General features: G+C 55.0%; 9 protein-coding genes across 9 annotated transcripts; 3 read left to right on the forward strand and 6 right to left on the reverse strand.

Moving 5' to 3' along the window:
• Positions 1-353: 353 nt before the first annotated feature.
• On the reverse strand, positions 354-2,691 carry BDY24DRAFT_335088 (uncharacterized protein; the record flags this gene model as incomplete). Its single annotated transcript, XM_076637178.1, has 8 exons — positions 354-544; positions 635-691; positions 807-904; positions 980-1,045; positions 1,167-1,213; positions 1,419-1,491; positions 1,832-1,898; positions 2,055-2,691. The coding sequence occupies 8 exons, from the start codon at positions 2,689-2,691 to the stop codon at positions 354-356; spliced, it is 1,236 nt and encodes a 411-aa protein (XP_076501205.1).
• A 63-nt stretch (positions 2,692-2,754) lies between these two features.
• On the reverse strand, positions 2,755-7,233 carry BDY24DRAFT_8510 (uncharacterized protein). The gene is made up of 12 exons (XM_076645190.1): positions 7,091-7,233; positions 6,909-6,980; positions 6,651-6,780; positions 5,836-6,385; positions 5,276-5,758; positions 4,922-5,179; positions 4,712-4,802; positions 4,534-4,631; positions 4,011-4,457; positions 3,714-3,942; positions 3,333-3,644; positions 2,755-3,259 (listed from the first exon to the last, which is right to left on the reverse strand). Exons 1-12 carry the CDS (start codon positions 7,143-7,145, stop codon positions 3,048-3,050), a joined length of 2,937 nt encoding a protein of 978 aa, XP_076501206.1. The 5' UTR covers positions 7,146-7,233; the 3' UTR covers positions 2,755-3,047.
• A 334-nt stretch (positions 7,234-7,567) lies between these two features.
• On the reverse strand, positions 7,568-8,331 carry BDY24DRAFT_373868 (uncharacterized protein). Its single transcript, XM_076638340.1, has one exon. It carries the CDS (start codon positions 8,132-8,134, stop codon positions 7,676-7,678), a length of 459 nt encoding a protein of 152 aa, XP_076501207.1. The 5' UTR covers positions 8,135-8,331; the 3' UTR covers positions 7,568-7,675.
• A 972-nt stretch (positions 8,332-9,303) lies between these two features.
• Positions 9,304-10,786, forward strand: BDY24DRAFT_373871 (uncharacterized protein). The gene is made up of 5 exons (XM_076638341.1): positions 9,304-9,639; positions 9,718-9,773; positions 9,868-10,265; positions 10,363-10,521; positions 10,634-10,786. The coding sequence occupies exons 1-5, from the start codon at positions 9,344-9,346 to the stop codon at positions 10,745-10,747; spliced, it is 1,023 nt and encodes a 340-aa protein (XP_076501208.1). The 5' UTR covers positions 9,304-9,343; the 3' UTR covers positions 10,748-10,786.
• Positions 10,787-10,994: 208 nt separating this feature from the next.
• BDY24DRAFT_373874 (uncharacterized protein) lies at positions 10,995-12,668 on the reverse strand. The gene is made up of 4 exons (XM_076638342.1): positions 12,503-12,668; positions 12,073-12,384; positions 11,554-11,965; positions 10,995-11,463 (listed from the first exon to the last, which is right to left on the reverse strand). The coding sequence occupies exons 1-4, from the start codon at positions 12,521-12,523 to the stop codon at positions 11,219-11,221; spliced, it is 990 nt and encodes a 329-aa protein (XP_076501209.1). The 5' UTR covers positions 12,524-12,668; the 3' UTR covers positions 10,995-11,218.
• Positions 12,669-13,853: 1,185 nt separating this feature from the next.
• On the forward strand, positions 13,854-16,256 carry RPB3 (DNA-directed RNA polymerase II core subunit RPB3). The gene is made up of 8 exons (XM_076638343.1): positions 13,854-14,122; positions 14,228-14,277; positions 14,418-14,539; positions 14,920-15,037; positions 15,110-15,229; positions 15,308-15,387; positions 15,511-15,616; positions 15,722-16,256. Exons 1-8 carry the CDS (start codon positions 14,031-14,033, stop codon positions 16,021-16,023), a joined length of 990 nt encoding a protein of 329 aa, XP_076501210.1. The 5' UTR covers positions 13,854-14,030; the 3' UTR covers positions 16,024-16,256.
• A 367-nt stretch (positions 16,257-16,623) lies between these two features.
• BDY24DRAFT_373882 (uncharacterized protein) lies at positions 16,624-17,580 on the reverse strand. Its single transcript, XM_076638344.1, has 2 exons — positions 17,457-17,580; positions 16,624-17,299 (listed from the first exon to the last, which is right to left on the reverse strand). The coding sequence occupies exon 2, from the start codon at positions 17,216-17,218 to the stop codon at positions 16,688-16,690; it is 531 nt and encodes a 176-aa protein (XP_076501211.1). The 5' UTR covers positions 17,219-17,299; positions 17,457-17,580; the 3' UTR covers positions 16,624-16,687.
• Positions 17,581-17,703: 123 nt separating this feature from the next.
• On the reverse strand, positions 17,704-18,917 carry BDY24DRAFT_373883 (uncharacterized protein). Its single transcript, XM_076638345.1, is given in 3 exon segments — positions 17,704-18,500; positions 18,518-18,673; positions 18,896-18,917. 2 exon segments carry the CDS (start codon positions 18,667-18,669, stop codon positions 17,966-17,968), a joined length of 687 nt encoding a protein of 228 aa, XP_076501212.1. The 5' UTR covers positions 18,670-18,673; positions 18,896-18,917; the 3' UTR covers positions 17,704-17,965.
• Positions 18,371-20,568, forward strand: BDY24DRAFT_8625 (LIM domain-binding protein). Its single transcript, XM_076645199.1, has 4 exons — positions 18,371-18,673; positions 18,896-19,647; positions 19,742-19,811; positions 19,917-20,568. Exons 1-4 carry the CDS (start codon positions 18,661-18,663, stop codon positions 20,519-20,521), a joined length of 1,440 nt encoding a protein of 479 aa, XP_076501213.1. The 5' UTR covers positions 18,371-18,660; the 3' UTR covers positions 20,522-20,568.
• Positions 20,569-21,046: the final 478 nt, after the last annotated feature.

The following is a 21,046-nucleotide window of genomic DNA, read 5'->3' on the forward strand; positions in this document are numbered from 1 at the left end:
CTAGCACACGAGATAGAGCCTTGCAGAGAGATCAAAGCAGCAAAAAAAAGGAGCATCTAGAACATCCCCAAAACGAGCAAGGGAAAGACGAGCGCTGGCTCGTCGTCCTCCTCTCCCTCTCCCCGGCCATCTCGACGGACTCGCCCTCCCTCATCCAGAAATCTCAAAGTGACCTGAATCCAAAAAGAAGTCATGCACAAGTCAGTCAGCTCGTCTCTCGAACACGCACGCGAATAAAAGAACGTCGAGGAGGACGACGGAAAGGAGAGCACGTCCGCTCTCTCCCTCCCTCCCCTTTCTCCTCTTTCCTCCCAGACCGAATATACCTTCGCCAAAAAAAAAAAAACTCACCACTAGACATCCCACCCCATATCCTTCTGCCTCTGCTTCTCCTTCGCCGCCGCGTCAGGCTGAAGCTTCCCGTGCTCGATGCTCAACCTCGGCTCAACTCCCTGCCCGACCTCGTACTTCCTTCCCGCTTCCTCCCAGATCTTGAGGATCTTGGCCTTTTCGTTGCGGAACCAGTCATCAAACTTCAACCAGTCTGTAGTAGGGCGAAAAAGGGAGGTCAGATGGAGCTGGGGAGGGAGGGAGAAGGAAGGAAGAGAGCGAGTGAAAGAGAAAGAGAACGAACGAAGAGCGATGGTTTCTGGAGCGTAAGCGAGTTGGTTGTAATCTCCCATTGACCAGCCTGGACGAAGACAGAACCGGCAGCAAGGTCAGCTTGAGAGTTCTGCCGCACGAAACGAGAGAGGAAGAGCGGAACGAGACGCGTCTCGAACGCAGGAGCGAATTCGTCAACTCACCGTTATCGATGAACTCTACGGGATCCGTATCCGGGTTAAGATTTCGTAGCCACTGAGATGTACGAGCGTCCTCGATCTTGGTGGTGTGAGCTGGGGAGCTGCGGGAGACGAATCGAGAAGACGAAAGGGTCAGCGAAAGGGCTGGAGACGACGAACGCTGGGTCGGGACGAACATGTCTGCTGAACCGATCCATTTGGCTAATGGCCAGCTGAGAGCGTATCCGAGTCCTCGCATGTACCTGTTTAGATAAGAAAAGGAGAACGAATGACGGTAGAGGAGAGTTCAGCGTCTCGTTCGAAGTCGAAGGAGAGGAGAACCTCGACTCGAAGAGGCTGAAAAGAGCGAGACCAAGAACTCACGTTGGGAAGTAGTAAGTAGCACCAGCTGTTGTTCCCCAGTAGATGTTCTGATCGAAAGAAAGGCGAAGGAAAAAGAAGAGGGTCAGTCAGGCCGTCACGCGTCGACCTTTTGTTCGAACGAGAAGCCTCTCTCGACCCAGACCTCAGCTTCCAGCCTCTTCAACCGCCAAAGCCGACTGAAGGCACTCTCTATGCACCTCTCGAGCTTCCTTCAAAAGCCAAAGAGCAGAGAAGACGAGCAAGCACACGTACCTTCGAACAATCCAACTCCTGGAACGCTCGAATCACGTTGGGCATCACGAGGAAGGTATCGTCGTCGGCTTTCCTATAGTCGCGAAGAGCATCATAGAACTAGAGTCAGTAAGAGCTTCTGAAGAAGTTACAGATTCGGAATGGACGCGCGGGAAGAAGGAAATGGAAGCGGAGGAGGGAGGGAAGGAAGGAGGTTCGAGCTCGAGCTCGCTGGCTCGAGTTCCTGCTTGACAGCTCTCCTCCTTCGCGAAAGAAAGCGTGGCGTGCCCAATCAGCTCAGCAACGCTGAGGGAAGCCTTCGAAGGAGAAGCGTTCCTCGAGTCATCTTCAACTCCGACAGGGAAAAAGCCAAGGGAGCCGGAGACACGAAAGAGGAGAAAGGTGAAGGAGGAGGAGGAAGAAACAGAACTCACATCACGAACTGAGGGTTCTCTCCCACTCGAGTATCCGCTACCCATTCGAAGTAGGCGTGAGTTTTACCTGTTTACGAGTAAAAAGAGAAGAGGTACAAGTGAGCTTCGCGTCGCAAGACGAGTGAAAGGCAAAAGAAGGGAGGAAGTCGAGCTCGACGTGACCTCCTCCTTCTCCTTCCCCATCTCCTCCTCCTCCTCCTTCCTCTCTTCTCGTAGAACTCACCCGTATCAATATTCTCCTCACACCCCACAATGACAATATCCCCAAACTCCTCCTGTTCCTTACTCAGCATCCTCGCGAGTTCCAACGTCGCCGGTCTTCCAAAGATGAACTTGAACTCGACCAACTCCTTTGGCCAGTCGCCCTTCGTCTCGTTCCTGATCAAGTTCCTCCTCTCCACCTTATCCGGCGCACTAAACACTCCCAGCATCAACAGCGGCGCAGTCGGGGAGTCTCGCTGTGGGCATCCTATGGAGTGAGGTTGAGGGGAGGACAGGAGCGCGAAGGAGGGTTCTTCGAAGGATCGTTGTTGGGTGGCTTCGTCCAAGGGAGGTTGTTTGTCGTCGTAGGAATCTATAGGAGGGAGGTCGATGTTGAGGATGGAGAAGGATAGCAAGCCGAGGAAGGTGAGCGTGCTGAGGAGGAGGAGGAGGAGGAGGAATCGGGTTTTGGAACGAGGGAGGAAGGAGCGACACCACCGGGAGGGCAGAGGTGAGCTTGAGGAGGAGGAGGAGGAGGCATGGGAGGAGGAGAAGGGCCGTGGTTTTGAAGAGGAGGAAGATTTGCTGCTGGGGAGAAGACTGAAAGGCGAGCGAGAGTGTAGAGGGGAGATGATGGGGGAGGGCGTTCGAGGATCCATGGTCGTGCTGGCTGTTAGGGGATGAAGGGGAGGTTGAAAGGTCGAAGCTCAAACAGAGCCTCGCGCTTTGGCTGTGATGTTCTGCTCATCCTTTTCCTTGAGCGTCAAAATTCATTAAGAGAGAGAGTGTTACGAGATGAAAAAAAACATAGATGGTACTCGGAGACATGGGGTATCAAAACATAACACGAAGCTCGCAGAAAGATATAGAGGGACGGGGTGACGGACGTGAAACGGCAGCCAAAGTGACAGGCAAGAGAAAGAAAAAACGAAACAACGAGAGCGGGCCGTCAAGAGAAGAAGAACGAGCTGAGAGAGAGAGAGCAAACTGAGAGGTGGTGGTGGTATAGTAGGGTTCAAGTAGGAACCCTCCTGACTCGATCGGCGACTCCTCCAACGAGTCCCAACATCCCGACGAGGGCACTGGAATCCCAGTCCCCAGGAGCGAACCCGACGCCTGCTCCTTGAGTTCGAGCGAGAGTGTTGTAGCGAGACCATTGAGCGAGGTCTCCTGAGAAGGTGTCGAGGGGGGAGTTGGAGGCGTAGTGGGAGCCGAAGTAGTAGCCGACTGAGGAGAAGAAGAAAGGAGGGAGAGTCAGCGAGGGTTCGACACGTCGAAACAGAGCCAGGGAAAAACTCACGAAGAAGAGAGACGACGACCCAAGGAGCGAGCTTGAGAGCAGTGTGGGAGAGAGGTCGTCGGTAGCCGTCGTCGCCGCTGCCAGAAGGGGTGTAGTGGAAGCTGAGACGAGAAGAAGAGAAGACGAGAAGACGAAAGGTCAGATCAACGCGACGAGAGTACGATAGGCGAACGACGCACGTGTTGTAGATGTTCTGGACGACCGATTCCCTCTTCCTTCGTCGCAGGGTAGGACTCGACGTATCCTCTCTCGAAGAGGTCGTGGCACTCGAAGGAGAGAGAAGAAGGGACGAAGACGCGTCGTCGTCTTGAGCTGAACGAACGAACGAGAAACAGAGTCAGCTTCGTCGTAAATCGAGGGAGAGAAGGAACTAGTTCTCACTGGAGGAAGAAGAAGCCTTGTGAGTAGCAGCAAGCTCGTCTTCGAGTCGAGGCGTGTAGGCAGGAAGTCGACCCATCGTCGACTCGTCGGTTTGAATCGAGATTTCTGTCGTTGGAACTGGAACGACCTCGGGAGGAGTCGCCTGAACTCCAGCGTCGACGTATTCGATGATCTCCTTCGACTCTTTGACTTCGACGGTGATGGGGTTGTCGGATCGAGTGCCTTGGACCTAGAAGGGGAGGAAGAACGGGTGGTCAGCGAAGAGAACATGGCGAGGAAAGAACGCGTCCGACTCACTCGTCTCCTCCTTCTCGAGGTGGTGATGAACGTCTCGATGAAGCTCTCCCCATCCCCATCGTCTCTCTCCTCTGCCTCTTCGCCCTCCTCTCCCTCTCCAGCATCCTCGTCAGCACCACTCGTGCTCCCACTCGCACCTCCTCCCTCTCCCTCCCTCAACTGCCTCAACAACTCTTTCTCCAAACTCCTACTCATCGTCCCCGAAGAACTATCTGTTCGACCTCCAGCCATGCTGTTCGGTCTTCGCATGGTGTTGTTGCCGGATCCTCCAGCGGTGGACATCGTTCGAAGCTCGTCGAGATCGCCTCGCAGTCGATTGATTGTCTCCTTGAGCATCAGGTTCTCCATCTTCTGTTCCTCGAGGAAGATCTCGGCTTGTCGAGCGGTGGCGAGGTCGATGATGAGCATTCGGTTGGCTTCTTCGAGGTATTCTTGTTCTCGAGTCCACTGGAGGATGGAACGAGAAGAGCGAGAAGTCAGGACGCGTTTCTTCCTTGGACAGAAGGCTGGTTCGGAAGCTCACCTTCTCGACGTCGCTCTTCATCACGTCAATGTTCTCCTGGGCTTCACGAAGCTCGATGTCCTTGAGTCGAATGGCGTTTCGAAGCTCCTCGGAGACACCTGCAGAGAGTCAACGAACGAAATCAGCGTCGATTTGTTCGACGAGGCGCAACAGAAGTAGAATCGGAACTGGGACTCACCACACTGCTCGGTATAGTTCTTGAGCAAAGTCGAGTAGGTAGCTTTCTGAGACTCCAAGCTTCGATGCAGCTTCCCGATGTCGGACTCGAACTGATTCGACGAACAAGGCGCGGCAAGAGGGCAGGAGTCAGCGACGAATTCTTTGTTCGAGCCTTCTGCGACCTCTTCGAACAAGAAATCACGAGAGAAGAAGGAAAGACGCGACTCACAGTCTGGATCTGAATCAAGTACCCTCTCTCCTTCCCTCTCAACTCCTTCTCCTCCCTCCTCTTCCCAACGACCTCTCCTCTCAAGTCGTCCAATCGGTTCTGGTAGTCCAAAGCGATCCTCTCGTGCTCGCTCGCCGAGTTCTCGAGCTCGAGTTGAGCAGCCTTGAGCTTTCGAGTGAGATCCGTGTTGACTTTGTCGAGAGCGGTGACGCGGTCGTGGAACGACGAGAGCGAGTGGGCGGAGGCGGTCGAGTCGCGCTGGAGGCAGATAAAATAACGAAAAGAGTCAACGGGGTTCGTTTAAACCTCGTAGAAGAGGAACTAGTAGCCTCGAGCAGAGAGAGAAAGACTCACAGGCAACCTCATCTCTCCAGCTTCGACCTCTCCGTCGCCTTCCCTCCCGTCCTCTCCCAAGCTCATCTCCCTTCCAGCATGACCTCCCATCCCCGGGAAATGCATCGCACCATTTCCCATCGACTCCCTCTGTTGCCTCTCCAGCGCTCCTTCCATCCCCGACTCTTCCAGAGGACTGTCGAGCGGACTCCTCATCATCCCCGACAGCGAGAAGAAGCTCCTCTCATCCAAGTTTGGCGATCCGGGAGGAGGCGACGTTGTTCCGAGAGGAAGAGACTCGGGAATCGAGCGAGAAGCAGGAAGATTGGAGCCGATGGAGTTGCTGTGGTGGTGGTGAGAGTGGGAGGAAGGTTGCGTTGGTGTTCCGGCGGGAGTTGGGATCACGTTGGGTTGAGAAGTTTGACGAGATCGGATGAAGCCTCCTTTGCCTGTTGCAGGACGATGTGGACCTTGAGTGGGAGTCTGAGGTGGGTTGAAGACGTTCTGCTCGAAGAAAAGCAAAGAGATAGAAGGTCAGTTCGGACCAAAAGACGAGGTGCGACGGGGCGGGCTGAACAGACCTCTCGTCCTTCGTGATCACTTCCAGCATCACTCGTTCCTCCTCCTCTTCCAGCACTACTGGCAGCAGCACTAGCGCTCTTCCTCCTCCTACCACTTCTACTGGGTGCTCCAGGTCGCTGAAACCTCTCCCACGAACTCGGAGGCTTGACGACCTTCTCTCCTCCTCCGACGTCGGGTGTTCCCTTCACCCTAGCGAGAGCTTGATCTGCTGCTGATCCAGGTAGACCTCCTCCATCTGAAGACGCGTTCGAGAGGACCTTCCTCCTGATGGGCTGATGAGCTTGAGATCCAGCGAGAGATTCAGAGGACGACGCGGCGGAGAGAGGAGTATGCGCGGAGGTTGGGAAAGTGAGAGTCGGGTCGTTGCTGGGGGGAGGAGACGTATCTGAGTCGGAAGACGACGTGTCGGAGGAAGAACGAATCCGAGCGGAAGAGCTGCGTTTGTGACGAGGTCTGGTACCAGCTGGGGAGTCGAGGGAGGGGGTGGTGGGGTCGGTAGGGGTGGACTGCTGGAAGGGAGACGCAGCGATGGTGGGAGGGATGATTTGGCTGAAGAGAAAGGGAGTTCCGAAGAACGAAAGAATGGGAATCAGCGGGTGGAATCGAGAGCTTAAGGTCGGGAACGAAGAAGGAAAAAAGACAACAACTACTCGAGTCTCCGAGATGAACCTTCCTCGTTCCCACCGAGCCGCGTTCCATCCACTCTAGCTCTCCTTGCTCCTCCCTCCGTTCTTCGGCCCTGCCATGTTCACTCAGAGCCTACTACATAGTAGCAGCTAAGAGTCTGCGAAAGAAAGAGAGAACGAGGACTCACACCAAGAGATCCAGGAGTCCATCGAGAGTGAGCTCGAGGTCAGGATGCTCGGCCACGATTCCTTCCACCAACGACGTCTGTTCTGCTCCAAAGATCTGTATGTTCTGCTCTACTTCGAGCTTGCTGATGACTTTAGTATCCGAAGAGTAGAACGAGAAGAAGAAAGAAGGAGGATGTAAGCTTTCTCCGTCGACGAGCGAACAAGAAAAGTCCAGAGGGGTTCGAGCTCAACATCGAGAAGGAAGGAGAGAGACGTACGAGGAAGCAGATCTTTCGAGAGAAGGACTCCTTCTTGAGGGAACATCCCAGAGATCAGCTCAGTGATATCAGCTGCAGATGAGAAGGAGACGAGAGAGCAGTCAGTTTGAAGGAAGGAAGGAGGGATGGAACGAGCGGAGCTGTTGACGAAGGGAAGGAAGGAGGAGAGCGAGAGAGCTCACCAACTGATCTTCTGTCTGGATTGTCGCCTCCCGTATCGAGTGGAGGAGGAACCATGCTTTGAAAGGGATGTACGTTCGCCGCCCTGAGAGAGGAATCAGGCGAGGGAAGGGGAAGAGTTGGGGAGGAGAGAGGGAGCAGAAGGGGTGAGAGTTAGGGGTCGAGCTAGCAGGGTGGGGGTGTTGGCGGATTCTGCTTGCCTTCTTTCAGATTTTCAGAATCTTTACAGGATTCCTTACGAGCGCTGTATGTCATCTGAAAGGCTGGGGAATTTTGTCTCGCGAAAAAGAATCGAAGTCCACGAAGCAAAACAAGCAACGCGTCCGTCCTCGTCGCGTCTCGTTTTACAGAAGAGGCAGGGAACGCAAGTAGAGATATAGATCAAGCATGTACGTCCGAGGCAAAATCCTACTCGGAGCTAACCTTCCGATAAAAGTCGATGTCGAGAACACGGCTATCCTCAACAAGGTCTTCCAACTCCTGCTCCAACTCTCCCTCGGTGTCGTCCTCTTCACTCTCGTCCTCCGACTCATCCACAGCCTCCTCGACGGCCCACTCGTCCCTCCAACAGGTTCCCAGCCTATCCCTCAACTCGATCCCAGCACTCTGCAACAACCTCGCTCCCTCCGCAACATCGCTCGACTCTCGATCCTGTTTCCTCTTGAACGAAAGCTCCCAAAATCCCACAGCTTTGAGAGCCGGTAGCTGAGGAGAGGAGGAGGAGCCGATGAGAATGTCGTGAAGGTGACCTGCGCAGATGGGGATGGATGGGTGAGAGAGGGTGGCGAAGGAGAAGGCGGTTGGGTCGCCGATGAGGAGGAGTTCGAGCGACGACGCGACTTCGGATGGGTTTGAGAAGAGAAGGAAGGTTGCAGGATCCGTCCAATGGATGATGGGGCTGATGGAGAACTGGCGGAGGTTGGGGAATGAAGAGAGGATGGAAGGGATTGGGAAGTGGTCTTCGTAGGAAAGGTGGAGGGTACGGAGGTGAGGGCCGATGGATTGAGCGACGAAGGCGAACCTCGACCGCTCGTAGCGGAGACCATAGATCCTTAGGTCCTCGACGACTCCAAGTCGATGTCGACCGTGTGTCGAGAGAACGACGCCTTCCTTGACGGGAGGATGGAAGCACGACGAGCGAGACGTCGCGTCCCGATCCAGTCCCGCGAAAGGGTTGATGGACTCGTCGAGAAGAGGATTTTTTCGATCTCGACCCGTACAGCAAAGTAAAGTAAGGGTTTTGAGTTCCGAGAGATCCAGAGAGGTCTGTTCGAGGACGACACGCTCCACGGCCTGGCTGGAGACGACCTCGAGGGCCAACGACCTGAAACGAATCTCCGATACGCCAGATTGACGAAGCTGGCTGGACTGGGACCGGGAAAGCTCGAGTTGAGAGAGAGTGTGTAGGTTGACGAAATGGTGGAGCGAGGATTTGAGGATGCGGGTGGCAGGTCCGAAATACGAAACGTTGGTGTGGAGAGATCCGACGAGGAGGGCGAGTGGAGGACGGGTAGAGATGGTGTTGAGGAAGAGTGTGAAGAGTTCGAGATCTCGCTCGCACCCCTCGGGATCCCAGAAGGCTACGTCGCGGTAGAGAAGAGGAAGCGCGATGTCCTAGAGGAAGGAAGGGAAAGAGGGAGGAGAGGCGAGGTTCAGTCAGCGCCTGCTTCATTCCTTTCGACTCAAAAGTCGACAACCACACGTCCCATATCAGAGAGCTGCAACAGAACGACGTTCTCTGCAGAGTGAAGTTCTAAGTAGACTCCTGAAGTTCGTAGGCAGCGAGGGAGATCAACGAGAGGGAAGAAGGGAAAGTCGAGCTCACCTTCCAGTCCTTTGAGACGAAGCAGGCTCTCCAGAGGACCTTCCTGCTCTCGATGACATCGGCGACGTTATCCTGGGGGTGGATGTAGCCATGGTAGTCGATTCCTGCGAGGATGACCTCTCGTTGAAGTTCGAAGGGGAGGGAAGGAAGCCTGGGGGTAGCGGAAGTGAGAAAGAGAGAGAGATCAGCTTCCTCTGGCCATCAGTCCTTCGCCGCTTTGAGTCCCGAGCGAGTACTTACATGATTCAAGAGTTCGTAGATCAATCGAAAGGACGTGAGAGAAGTTTTGAAGATAGGTCAGAAAAGGGAGTGAAGGTTGCGAGGGAAGGAGGAAAGAGGTCAGCTTGAAGACTTTCGAAGTGGTCCCCTCCCTGCCTCCTCTCCTTCAACGCCATCTCACTCCTTCAGGGTCACTTTTCTCCATCAGCCCATGGCACCTACTACGACGCTCTCCCAATCGGAGTCGTCCTACATCGTCTCCTCCCTCTCCCTTCCTACTCCCATTCGCACGGACGGACGCTCCCTGCTCGACTACCGGTCCTTCTCCCTCTCGACTGGAGTAGCTCCTCAAGCCAACGGATCAGCTCGAGTGCTTCTCGGTGGAGTCGGAGGAACAGAGATCGTTACCGCCATCAGACTCGAGGTGTTGGATCGATCTGTAGGACTCGGGAAGGAGGAGGGGAGCTCAGTAGGAGGACGACCAGACGTCGTTTGCTCGGTCGAGTGGTGAGCTTCCTTCTTTCCCTCCCTCCTTCCAACCTCGTATGATCCATAGACTGACCTCTCCCTTCTCTTGCTCTTCAGCTCCTCAACAGCCTTCCCTTACCTCGACCCCAAAGCCGTCGACAAGCTCTCTGATCGTTCGTGCCTTCAGCCTGCTTCTTCTTCACCTCCTTCGCCGAAGCTGACCTTTTCCCTTTCCTTCCTCCCGTCCCTTCGCCTCTTTCAAAACAGACCTCACCACCCTCCTCCAACACACCATCCCACCACTCCTCCCTCCTCTTCCCATCACTCCCTCCCTTTCGTTCCACTACACCATCGACTCCCTCATTCTCTCCTCCTCAGCAGGAAACCTCACCGACACCCTCTTCCTCTCCGTCCGTTCAGCCCTGCACGACCTCAAGGTCCCTCGAACACGCAACGTCGCCTACGAGGCTGTCCTGAAGTCGGAAGAAGGAGAGAACGACATGGCTGGAATCAAGGGAGCTGCGATGGGAGCCAAGAAGGATCTGAGAGGAGGAGAGAAGGTCGCGAGAGGGGCGGAGTTCGAGGTTGAGGATTACTGGGACGAAGGAGACCTGTTGGCGTTGGACGTTAGGGAGAACTTGCCTGTTTGTGTAACGTTGAATCTGGTGAGTAAAGATTATGCTTTGATCATTGTTAGACCCGACAGCCGTGTCGGGAAGGGATCTCGAGCTCACAATGCTCTTCTCTCCTCTCTCCCTCCAGCTTTCCAACTCGACGCACTTCCTCGACGCGTCCCTCGCCGAGTCGTTAGCATGCCCGACGCATCTCCTCCTCTTCGTTACAGGGAAAGGAAACCTCGCAGGGATGCGGTTCATTGGACAGGAGACGACGAGCATCCAGCAGATGAAGGAGCTCATCGAGGTGCGTCTCTCTTCTCTCTTCCGTCTCGTCTCGTCTCCTTCCTCTCGTCTCTGCTCCTCCCTCGAGAGCTCTCGCTGACTCTCTGCCTTTTCTCCTTTTCTTCCTCCTTCAGGCTGGAAAATCCTACGCCGCCAACATGATCGCTGGAACGAACCTGAAACTGAAGGATCCCTCGACGGCCACCGCTGGAGGGATGATGGGAGGCCTCGGGTTCTTTGGAAGTTAATATGTTGGATTAGATGAGAATCAACTTCCACGCCTTCGATTTCCACCTCGCAGCTTGAGGGATTCGTGGGATGGGGTCGTCGACGGTAGCGCTCCGACGCGTCGACCGCGACGTTGTTGGAGAGCTTCCCTTCAAAGTTCGCCGGCATGGCCGTCTGGGCTTGAAACTATCTTTCCAACGTAGTCTGTGCTCTCTGATCAGGTCTCGGAAGATGCAGAAGCTGAAGTTTTGCGACAGGAAGACAAGGTCGAAGAACAAAGTGCATGCATGCAGTGCGACGAAAAGAAAAAAGAAAGAAAAACGAGAGAACGCGGGTAGATGTAGCGAGGGTAGGGATATGTATGCGAAAGGAGGGGTAGAGAGTGTCGTTCAGGTCATCAAGAAATCGAGAAGAAAGTCAAAGGAAGGAAGAGAAAGAGCGAAAAAGCGAAGGAGAGAGAAGAAAGCAAAAACAAAAGCAAAACAAAGCACTCAAAGAGAGATAGCGAACGATCCAGTCCCACTTGACTGCCACGAGGAGGATGATCCGTTGATTTTCCTAGCTCCTTTAGCCTGAGCTTGTCGAGAGAGAAAGGAGAGCTCGTCCTCGGCGGCGTTGGGTTTAGGGAGGGAGGCGAGGGCGGGGAGGGAGAAGCCGTAGGATTGGGTTGGTGAGAGATGAGATTGATGAGAGTTGAGGACGAGGGAGGGTTTTCGAGCGAAGTAGAGGTTCTGTTCTGGAGAAGAGAAAAGGGAAAGGGAAGGAAGGTCAGTGGGTGTGTTTGGCAGGACGCGTCGAAGAGAGAAAGCAGGGAGGAGGGACTCACCGAAAACTTCCTCCTGCGAATCTGTGGACGCTCTCCTGACCATCACATCCTGAGGAGTCGTCGACTTCCTCTCCAAACCTTCCATCTCCTCTCCATCGATGAACGAGAAAGCGGAACTCGAAGCGGACGAATCGAAGTCCTCCTCGTCCTCGTCGTCGTCGTCGAAGAAGGCAGCGTCGCTTCCGGAAGAGGATCCCGAGTCCGAGGAGGAGTGGGATGTAGATCGAGCGGCGGCGAGACGGGTTTGGATGGAGTGAAGGGAGAGGAGAGGAGAGGAGGTAGGAGGAGAGGAGGGTTCGAAGAGGGAGGAGGATGACGATTGTTGAGAGGAAGAGAGATCGTGGGTTGAAGAAGAAGAGGAGGAGGTGAAGATTTTGGAGGTGGGAATAGGAACGGGAGTAGTGGGAGTGGGCTTTGAGACGGGAGAGACGAATAGAGAAAGAAGGGAAGAAAGAAAAGAAGGAGGAGTCAGCAAGGAGCACGCAAGGAGGAGACCGCGAAGGTGAGCTCTCGACTCACCAGGTTAAACCTCATTTCCTTTCTTCGACCAGATCGACCTCTATACTCCTCGTCCGAAGACCTCTCGGCTCTCCATTCCGAGTGAGGTCGAGAGAGAGGTCCGAGGGAAGGAGCGGCTGGTCGATGTACGATTCGAACCTGTTGGGGTTGAGCTGAAGAGGAGGAGGAGGAGGAGGAGGAGGAGGAGGGAGTTGAGGTCGAGGTCGAAGAGGACATGTCGTTGTTGGGCCTTCGAAGGATGAGTTTGCGAAGGAAGTTGGAAGTTGAGGAGGAGGAGGAGGTTGTAGTTGAGGGAGAGGAAGCAGGAAGGATCTGTTGGGGGCAAAAAAGGAACGAGCGAGAATCCAGAGAGAAAAAGAGAAAGGGCAGTCAGCAGACTGCTCTCGGTGCTGGGCCGAGGCAAGGTTGGAGGAAACAAACAAAGACTCACCAGGGACGACGCGAAAGGCATAGAGAAAACGAGGTCTGAAGAGAGAAAGTTGTAGGTTGGAGGAGTAGTGGGATGGTAGTTGGGAGGAGAGAGTGGATGAAGGAGTCACAGCTCGATTTGGGAGCAGGAAATGAGCAGAGAAGGCGAAAGGTGAGGAGAAAAGCAGTTGTCATGGAGGGAGGTGTCGCCTTCGTTGGTCCTGCTTGTTTTTTTTTGTTGAGGAACGTTCTGGGCCCTCAGAGCCGCTCGCATTGGTCCCCGTCTATAGAGCGATCTTCCAGAAGATGACTTGAGGCAGCTTGGAAAAAATATTGTCAGCAAGAGCCGAAGGAAAAGGCGAACGCGTCGCGATTTCAGCCCGACGTCGTGCTTTTGAGCTCGCTTTGCCCTTCATTGGCCTAATGAAAAAATCGTCGAGTCATAGCAGATATATCGTCGGAGTCATCAGCACGATACTACTGTTTCGAGATCTGTGAGAAAAAAGGGTGAGAGAAGGAACGCGTCGTCGGTCCTCTTGTGCGTCTTCCCCGATCTTCGCTCTGCTCTTTCGGATCTTCCCCTACTGCCTAATAAGAATGTCTTGGGCTGAGATGGAAGATTTGGTTGTGACACATCTGCACTAGAGATCTGAGAAACGAGCAAAATCTAGTCGGGCGTTTGTGGGATCCGAAAGAGCGAGAGGAGCGAGAGGGACGAGACGACGACGGGCCATGAGCAGGGCATCGAGAGAGAGGATCCATGGACGACGCTGTCAGGGAGTTCCTACGGCATATCTCTACAAATGGGATCTTTCGATGAATCTCTCGGGGTCGGAAGAAAAGGCAAGGTGCGAGCGAAAGGAGGGCGCGTCGCAGGTCAGAAATTCCCTCGATGCAGGTTCAGTTCAAGGGAAACCAAACGAACTCGAGGTATCCTAAGAGGTTCAAACTCAGTGGATCGAAAAGCATCCCATATCTTTCTACGAGCACAACGAAGAGAGGGAAGGGGCGGAGGAGGGATGCGAGGCAAAAGCGAAGAGGCGGGCTACCAAGATACTCAGACGTACCTAGATAGTCGATGTGATATACCACTCTCTGGGAGTCAACATGGATGCATGGACACTTTACAGGAGTTGAGTAACAACGGTGAAGAAAGGAAAGGAGGAAGGGAGGAAGTGAGCTCGAGTCGTCTCCGACTTTGAGCTCGATCCAGCTTCCTTCGAGTTGAAGGTGGTTCTAAAACATAGCTCAAGTTCGTGATAAGCATGAGCAGTACCAAGAGCTGAGTCTACATGTCAAAAAAGCTCATGGCGGTCGGGTGCAGAATAGAAAGCGTTTGAACTCGAACTCGAAACGAGCTCGTCCTCCCTTCAACGATCACCACACCTCCCTCACCCGCCTCTAGACACCCATTCCACGACCTTCAGCTCGTTAGCTAGCAACCCTCTCATCTCCCAACCCCTCGGAATCGCCTAATCTCAGCTTTATCCGGTCGCCTCTTCCCTCGCGAAACCCTTCCTCTCCTCCTCTTCCCCTCCTCCCTTCCCAGCATGTCAGCTCCTGAATCCTCTCGTCCACGCATCCAAATCCGAAACCTCCAGAAGGATAAGGTGGACTTTGTTCTGTCGGGTGTGGATATGTCGTGAGTTCGACGTTCTCTCTTCTTGGAGATGATGCTGGTCGAAGGAGGGAGGAAGGAGAAGCGACGAGCTGACCGATCTGCCCTTCCTTCCCTACTTCCGCTCAGGTACGCCAACTCGCTACGAAGAGCCATGATGGCGGATGTCAAGACGATGGGTCAGTCCAATCTTTGCTTCGCTGAAGCTGTGTTGGTTTTGGTCGAGGAGACGGAGAAGGAGGAAGTGTCGAGGGCAACGAGAAGCGAAGGAGTCGAGCTCATCTTTCTTCCCTCCCCTTGTTTTGCTTTGATCCAACAGCCATCGACACCGTATCGATATTGAAGAACACCTCGGTGCTGGCAGATGAGTTCTTGGCTCATCGACTGGGTCTCATCCCTCTCTACAGTCCGAAGTGTGAGGATGCGGCGATTTGGCACATGGTGAGCTCGAGCTTCCTTCCTTCCCTCCTCCTTCCGCCCTCTGTGGCGTCGCTCCTCCGTTCGAAGAACAAGTTTACCTGAAGGGAGTCCGGTCCGAGTACTTGATCATCCCAACGACGAGCTGCTCTCCTTCGGGTGGTCGGGGGCAGTCAAGGGAGCTTTCGTTCGAGCCATCCACTCGAGACTCTTGAAGTCGTCGAGGGCTCTCGTTTCGAGCTGCTCCCTCGGAGATGGAAGTAAGGAGGTGTTATTGGACAGCAGTTGTATTGATAGGGTGGCACACGAGACTCGATACCAACACGACTTTGGACGAAGGAGGGTTTTGAAGCTCGTTGGCTGACCTCTCGACTCCCTCCCCTCTCTCTCTCCCTCTTCTCCAGAACTGTGTATGCACGGAAGGCTGCAAGTACTGCTCAATCACCTACAAGCTCTCAGTAAAAGCTCACAACCAACGAGTCGTCGTCACTTCCAACGACATCTCCATGGAAAGAGAGAACGGTTCGTTCGTCTCTCTCCCTCCGACAGCCTCTCGCCCCGCTGACTTCGCTGCCCTTCTTTCTTCCAACCCAGAGGAGGGCCAGAACCCTTACGCTGAACAGGAGCAGCTCAGTGACGACGACACGAGAGCGCAGCGGACGGCGATGGAGACGAGGGCAACGGTCCCTGGCTTCGGGCTCCCTGTTGGACAGAGTCAGTCTTGCTCTCTCCTTTTCCTTCTTCCGCTTCTTCGACCTTTGAAGCTGACGGCGTCTTCTCTCGATGTAACAGGCGAGAACACATCGAAACCTATCTACCTCGTCAAGCTCGCCAAGGGACAGGAGATCGAGATCGTGATGAGGGCGTTCAAGGTTCGTTTCGTCGTTCTCTTTCGTTGTTTTCTTGCCGTCGCCTCTTCGTTCTGCCTTCCTCTTCCTCGATAACTGACTCGTGTTTTTTTTTCCTTCCCTTCCTCCCCTTTCTTCGTCTCACAGGGAATCTCGAAAACCCACGCCAAATGGTCGCCGCTCTCGGCTGTGTCGTTCGAGTACGACCCTCACAACAACCTCCGTCACACGTCGTACTGGTACGAGGACGATGGTAAGTTCGAAGCTCTTTTCTCTCGACATCTCCCTCCTCTCTATCTCTCCTCCTTCAACGCGAAACCTGACCTTCCCTCGTTCATTCGCTCCTTTCTCCCAACAGCCAAAGCCGAGTGGCCTCTCTCCGTCAACGCTCAGCACGAACAACCCGTCCCCGAGAACGAACCTTTCGACTACATGAAGGAAGCCGACAAGTTCTACATGGAGGCTGAAGGAACGGGAGCTGTGGACGTGGCGGATGTGGTTTCTTACGTTCGTCGGCCTCCCTTCTCTTCCCGCTTTCCTTCTTTCTCGTCTCTTCCCCTCTCTTTCTTCCCTCAACCTGACCTCCCCCACCCTCCTTCTCCCTTCTCACACCTCTTCTCGCTCCCTTGTTCTCACAGGGTCTCCAAGAACTCAAGATGAAGCTCGCCTCGGTCGCGTGGCAGCTCAAAACGGACTACCCTGCTCCCGCCGAGGAAGGCGACGTCGAGGGAGATGCTGGCATGATGATGGGACAGGGTCTTGATCAAGGAGGAGGAGGAGGAGGAGGAGGAGGGTACGTGGATCCTGCGATGGCGGCGTACCCGTACCAGCAGCAGCAGTACATGGTTGGGATGATGAACGGAGGAGGAGGAGGGATGCAGCAGATGGACCCGTACGCTCAGCAGCAGCAGCAGCAGCAGGGGATGGGAGGAGGAGGAGGAGGAGGAGGAGGAGGAGGAGGAGGGGATTACGGGAGTGGAGGGTGGTAGACGTTTGATTTGATGGGTGTGTATGAAGTAGTCTACGAACTGGGGAAAGAAGGAGAGGAGAGAGGGAGAGAAGAGAGAGAGGTCGACCTCCGGAATGAAAACAACAGCATCAAACAACAGGGACTTTCTCTCTTGAAAATCGAGTGAGAGAGCTATTACTAAGATCGAACGAGATACACAAATTCCTTCCCGAGAACGTTCCGCTCTCTCGTTCACTTTCAAACTCCGGTCGCTCCTTTGGGGCAGCTCGTCGAGCTGTCGTCTCTCCTCCCTTCCCTCCTCCCTTCCGCCCTTCAACGTCGACGCCCCCTCCCTCCCTCGCTCTCGAGCTCTCTCTACCCCTTTCTCCTCCTCCTCGCTACCGCCCTCCCACGATACCCTAAAGGAACACCCTCGGATTCGGTCGTCGTCGTCGTTCTTGGCTCTTTCGCGACCTCGTTTCGTTCCTTCCCCTCCCTCCTCGCCCGCTTCCTCCCTCTTCTTCCTCCCTCGACTCGACTCAACTTCGCGTTCGGATGTCTGTTGTTGCCCAATCTCCTTATTCCTCTCAGCATCAGTTCCAAGAACTCCCTCCTCCTCCTTCCATGGATCCCTCCTCCTCCTCGAATCCACCTCTCTCTCACGCTCAATCCGCTCAGGCTGCCTACTTGGCCAGACAACATCCAAATCAACAACAACAACAACAACAGTTCGTACAGGAAGGTCAACCACAGCAACAGCGACCTCAAGTGATCAGGAGAACCATGTCCCAGCAGCAGGTTCAAGGAGGAGGAGGACAGCAGCAGCAGATGAGACCTCCTCCTCTTCAACCAACTTATCAACAACAACAACAGCAACAACCTCAGTACTCTCCTCAGCAGCAACATCCTCAGCAGCACCACCAACAGCAGCAGATGATGATGGCAGCGAGAGAGAGGGAAGCCTACGGGAGAGGACCAAACATGATGGTCCGTCTCGAGCTCGACTCTCCTTCTCCTCCTCCTCCTCCTTCTTCTTCTTCTCTTCGTCTTGCTTCTTTCCTCCAATCCCTTCGAAATCTCATCTTTCAAAGCGCATATACTCACTTCTCCGACCTTTCCCCTTTTTTCCCTTTTTCTAATCCAGGCATCCACCTCGCAACACCCACAGCAACAGCAACCTCCTCCTCCTCCTCCTTCGCACCAACAACCTCCTCCTCCTTCAACTCCTTACCAAACCCACCAACAACAGTTCCAACAACACCAACAACAATCCCAACAACAACTCCCACCCACCCCTAACAACAGACCTCCATCCACTCCTCCTCCCCAACCTCCCCTCTCGGCTCCTCTCCAGTCCCAACAAACCCAACCTTCCTCTTCTTCGACGCCTCTCCTCCAGCAGCAGCAGCAACCACCGCTCGGACTCGCTCCTCCTTCGTCTCAGCAGCAGCAGCAGCAGCAGCAGAGATCTCCCTCGAGAGGGATGATGAGCTTGCAGGAACAGCAGCAGCAGCAGCAGATGCGTCAGGGAGGAGGACCACCGACGACGACGACGACGATGACTCAAGCTCAACAGATTCAGCATCAGCAGATGCAGTACGTCAGACGAGCTCCTCCTCCTGTTGGGCAGGGGACGGTAGGGTTGGGGTTGGGTCAGCCGTCGATGAACGTGAACGGAGGACCTGGAGGGAGAGGGATCGTCAGAGGAGGAGGTGGACCAGGAGGAGGGGATCCGAGGATGGGCATGATGGCCGGAGGGATGGTTAACGGAGGAGGAGGAAGTTCTTCGTCGTGAGTAGATTTTTGTTGGTTTCGACGACTCGTTCGAGGATGGAAGGGAGGGTTGTTGGAGGCGAAGAGGGAGGAAGGGAGAAGGGAGAGGCGAGAGGCGAGAAGTGAAGAGAACGAGGCGGGAGGGCTGACCCGCGTTTGGTTTCGTTTTCGTTTTTGTTTTTCTTTTGGGTTCGTTGCAGCGTCGGACCAGGAAAGACCGAACCTGGACACGGAGCGGCCATCTTGAGACTGCTGCAGTACTTTGCTGGGTTTTCGGATGGGGAGAGGGTGAGTTTCTTGAACGAGGAGGTCGAAGAACGGAAACGAAACGCGTCGGGGAGGGACGAAGGGAGGGACGCGTTGGGTTTGGAGAGAAGTTGTTGGGAGAGAGAGAGAGAAAGGAGTGAGAGAGAGAAAGGAGTGAGAGAGAGAGAGAGAGCTGACTCGGCTTTTCTTGGTTTCGGTGGTTTGCGTAACAGAGAGGAGAAATCAGCTACTGGAGGGATCACGTCGAGACGTACTTTGCCGAGCACGGGACGTTGAGTTTGGATCTGAAGAACAAGGACAAAGGGGATATGAAGCATTTCGGTGAGTTCTAGGACGTTATTCTGTTGGTGGGAGGGAGGGGTGGAGGGGTGGGAGCGTGGAGAAGAGAAGGAGAGAGAGAGCGAGAGCGAGAGCTGATCCCGTCGTCGTCGTTGTTGTTTTCCTTTTCCCTTCCTTCCCTCTCTCGCCTCGCCTCGCCTCCCTTCCCTCTCCTCTCCTCTCCTCCCACACCCATCCTCTTTCTTCCACCACCCTACCCTGCAGAAGTAACCACCTCCATCCTCCCTCGCTACTTCCTCGTCGGGTACGAAACCGGTCTGAAATCCATCACCCTCAACCTCGAGAACCCTCGGGAATCGCGGTCGTCCATCTCCAACCTAGGCGTCCGAACCATCACCGTCGACGTCCCTCGAGCGTCCATGACCCACACCTTCGCCAACGGATGCCAGGTCGTCACCATGGGGATCCTCAAGTGCACCCTCGTCGTCACGCCCGACGGGAACGAGGCGGCTCCGTTGTTGATCGAGACGATCCACTACGAGGCCGTGAGCCATGTGGAGTACGTCGCGAGGTTGGCGATGGTGCCGCAGGTGGTTAGTGTCGGACAGAGGGAGTTGCTCGCCAATGCTGGAGCTGCTGGAGGAGCGGGAGGAGGAGGAGGAGGAACGGAATCGAGGACTCAAACGCCTATGGCTCAAGCTCCTACGCCGACGATGACGCCCAAGACGACGGGTGGGGAGTCGGTTGGATCGGGGACGATGACGACGAGGGGGAAAGGGAAGGGGAAGGCTTTGGTGGGGGGAGCTGGGGAGAAGGAGGACGGAGGAGAGGAGAACGGGAACGAGGGAGGAGGAGGAGGGGTTTCGGCGACGACGACGACCGAGGGATCGAGTTTGGCTTGCGGTGGGAACGGGAACGGGAACGAGGGGGTGGGGAGTGGGACGCAGTTGTTCTCGTTGCCGGAGAAGTCGGTGAACGATTTTGGGATCTCGCCGGGGATGATGAGGTGTTTGGAGGTGAGTTGAACGAGATGGGACGCGTTTTGAAGGACGACGCGACGGAGACTCGAGCTGACTCTTGTCTTCCTTTCTCGACGGGTTCGGTTTGTAGCTCGCCCAAGGAGTGTCGATCATGACTCCTCTGTTTGCGTTCTGTCAAGCTGAGAGGATCGGTCCGAGAGGTTCGTTTCTCCTCCCCTTCGTTCGACGCGTTCCTTCTCTTTGAACGAACCCTGACTGACCTCTCTGCCTCCCCCCTTCGCTCGCTCTTCTTCGCCTTCCAACAGAGGGTCTCCGTCGCTACGCCGACCAAATCCGAGCCCAATCCTCCGATCGAGATCGGTTCGTCAACCTCGGGTCGACCTCGTCGTCTTCCCAATCCACCTCCTCCCCACCTCAACCTCCCACGCCTCTCGGTCAGCAGCCTCCCGGTCATCAGCAGCATCAGCTTCAGCTCCAGCATCCACAGCAGCAGCAGCAGCAGCAAGGAGGACCCAACTCCAACAGCACAGCTCCCACTCCCACTTCCTCCTCCTCGACCAACCCTTTCGCTCTCAACCCTCCTCCCTCGAACCCGAACCCGAACGCTCCGACACCCTCCTCTTCTTCAGCTCAACAGCAACCCGCTACTCCTTCTTCTTCCAGTCCCACGAAAGCTCCCGGCGGCTCGACGACCGAGCAACCTTCCCCAGGAGGTCCTGCTCCTGCGCCGTCGAGGACGACCATCTCGTTGAAGAGGAAGGTCTCGACGGCGGTGGAGGAAGGATCTGAGGACGCTGCGGGAGCTGGAGCTGGAGGTGGAGGTGGGGAAGAGAAGCCGGTGCAGCAGAGAGCGGGAGGGAGACCGGTGAGGAGTAGGACGACGAGCAGGAGGAGTGCGGGGGGGAGTTGAGCTGTCGCGTCCATTCTCGTTTCGTTTCCGTTTCGCTATCTCTTTGAGGGCTTTCTTTGCGGACTCTTTTGCACTTGCCTTTTCATCTTCCACTTATGTTGCGTTTCGGACTCTCTCTCTCTCTCTCTTCCACTGCCATCCCGTCCACCTCTTCTTACCGCTTCGACCCTCTCTCTTTAGTTCCAACCCTCGTTTCGCTTCACTCTCTCTCTCACTCTCACTTGCCATCCTCATCTCCATCCCTTTTTCATACATACATCACGCATACATACATCACGACCCAGCCATCCATCTCCGTTTCCTCTCTTTCCTAGTCTATCTATCTCTCTCTCTCTCTCTCTCTCGTGCGTTTCAATTCGTTTCGTTGTCGTGCCCTCTCACGTCAAGAGGGGATGATTGTTCCTCTTTTTGCTCCGGTGCTCTTTCGGTTTGTGGGCTTTTTTTTCTTTCTTTCTTTACATGACGCGTGTGCTCTTTGGGATTCGGATGCTAGTCTACGTGCGTGCGATTCGCAAGACGAGAGAG

The sequence above is a fragment of the Mrakia frigida genome, assembly GCF_051309035.1.
Source record: "Mrakia frigida strain ATCC 22029 unplaced genomic scaffold BDY24scaffold_1, whole genome shotgun sequence".
Lineage (NCBI taxonomy): Eukaryota > Fungi > Basidiomycota > Tremellomycetes > Cystofilobasidiales > Mrakiaceae > Mrakia > Mrakia frigida.

Bases quoted from the DNA above. Each gene is read 5' to 3' on its own strand.
- BDY24DRAFT_373871 (XM_076638341.1), top strand. From the start codon at position 9,344: ATGGCACCTACTACGACGCTCTCCCAATCGGAGTCGTCCTACATCGTC. The intron at 9,640-9,717 runs GTGAGCTTCCTT...CTTGCTCTTCAG, and splicing joins GTCGTTTGCTCGGTCGAGTG to CTCCTCAACAGCCTTCCCTT. The intron at 10,522-10,633 runs GTGCGTCTCTCT...TTCCTCCTTCAG, and splicing joins AGATGAAGGAGCTCATCGAG to GCTGGAAAATCCTACGCCGC.
- BDY24DRAFT_8510 (XM_076645190.1), bottom strand. From the start codon at position 7,145: ATGGTTCCTCCTCCACTCGATACGGGAGGCGACAATCCAGACAGAAGA. The intron at 6,781-6,908 runs GTACGTCTCTCT...CGGATACTAAAG, and splicing joins CTCGAAAGATCTGCTTCCTC to TCATCAGCAAGCTCGAAGTA. The intron at 4,632-4,711 runs GTGAGTCCCAGT...GACTCTCTGCAG, and splicing joins GAACTATACCGAGCAGTGTG to GTGTCTCCGAGGAGCTTCGA.
- RPB3 (XM_076638343.1), top strand. From the start codon at position 14,031: ATGTCAGCTCCTGAATCCTCTCGTCCACGCATCCAAATCCGAAACCTC. The intron at 14,540-14,919 runs GTGAGCTCGAGC...CCTCTTCTCCAG, and splicing joins ATGCGGCGATTTGGCACATG to AACTGTGTATGCACGGAAGG. The intron at 15,617-15,721 runs GTAAGTTCGAAG...TTCTCCCAACAG, and splicing joins GTACTGGTACGAGGACGATG to CCAAAGCCGAGTGGCCTCTC.
- BDY24DRAFT_373868 (XM_076638340.1), bottom strand. From the start codon at position 8,134: ATGGTCTCCGCTACGAGCGGTCGAGGTTCGCCTTCGTCGCTCAATCCA.
- BDY24DRAFT_8625 (XM_076645199.1), top strand. The intron at 19,648-19,741 runs GTGAGTTGAACG...TTCGGTTTGTAG, and splicing joins GGATGATGAGGTGTTTGGAG to CTCGCCCAAGGAGTGTCGAT. The intron at 19,812-19,916 runs GTTCGTTTCTCC...GCCTTCCAACAG, and splicing joins TGAGAGGATCGGTCCGAGAG to AGGGTCTCCGTCGCTACGCC.
- BDY24DRAFT_373883 (XM_076638345.1), bottom strand. From the start codon at position 18,669: ATGCTTCATATCCCCTTTGTCCTTGTTCTTCAGATCCAAACTCAACGT.
- BDY24DRAFT_373874 (XM_076638342.1), bottom strand. From the start codon at position 12,523: ATGCCTTTCGCGTCGTCCCTG. The intron at 11,966-12,072 runs GTGAGTCGAGAG...CCCGTCTCAAAG, and splicing joins AGGAAATGAGGTTTAACCTG to CCCACTCCCACTACTCCCGT. The intron at 11,464-11,553 runs GTGAGTCCCTCC...TCTCTTCTCCAG, and splicing joins TTCGCAGGAGGAAGTTTTCG to AACAGAACCTCTACTTCGCT.
- BDY24DRAFT_373882 (XM_076638344.1), bottom strand. From the start codon at position 17,218: ATGTTGCTGCTGAGGAGAGTACTGAGGTTGTTGCTGTTGTTGTTGTTG.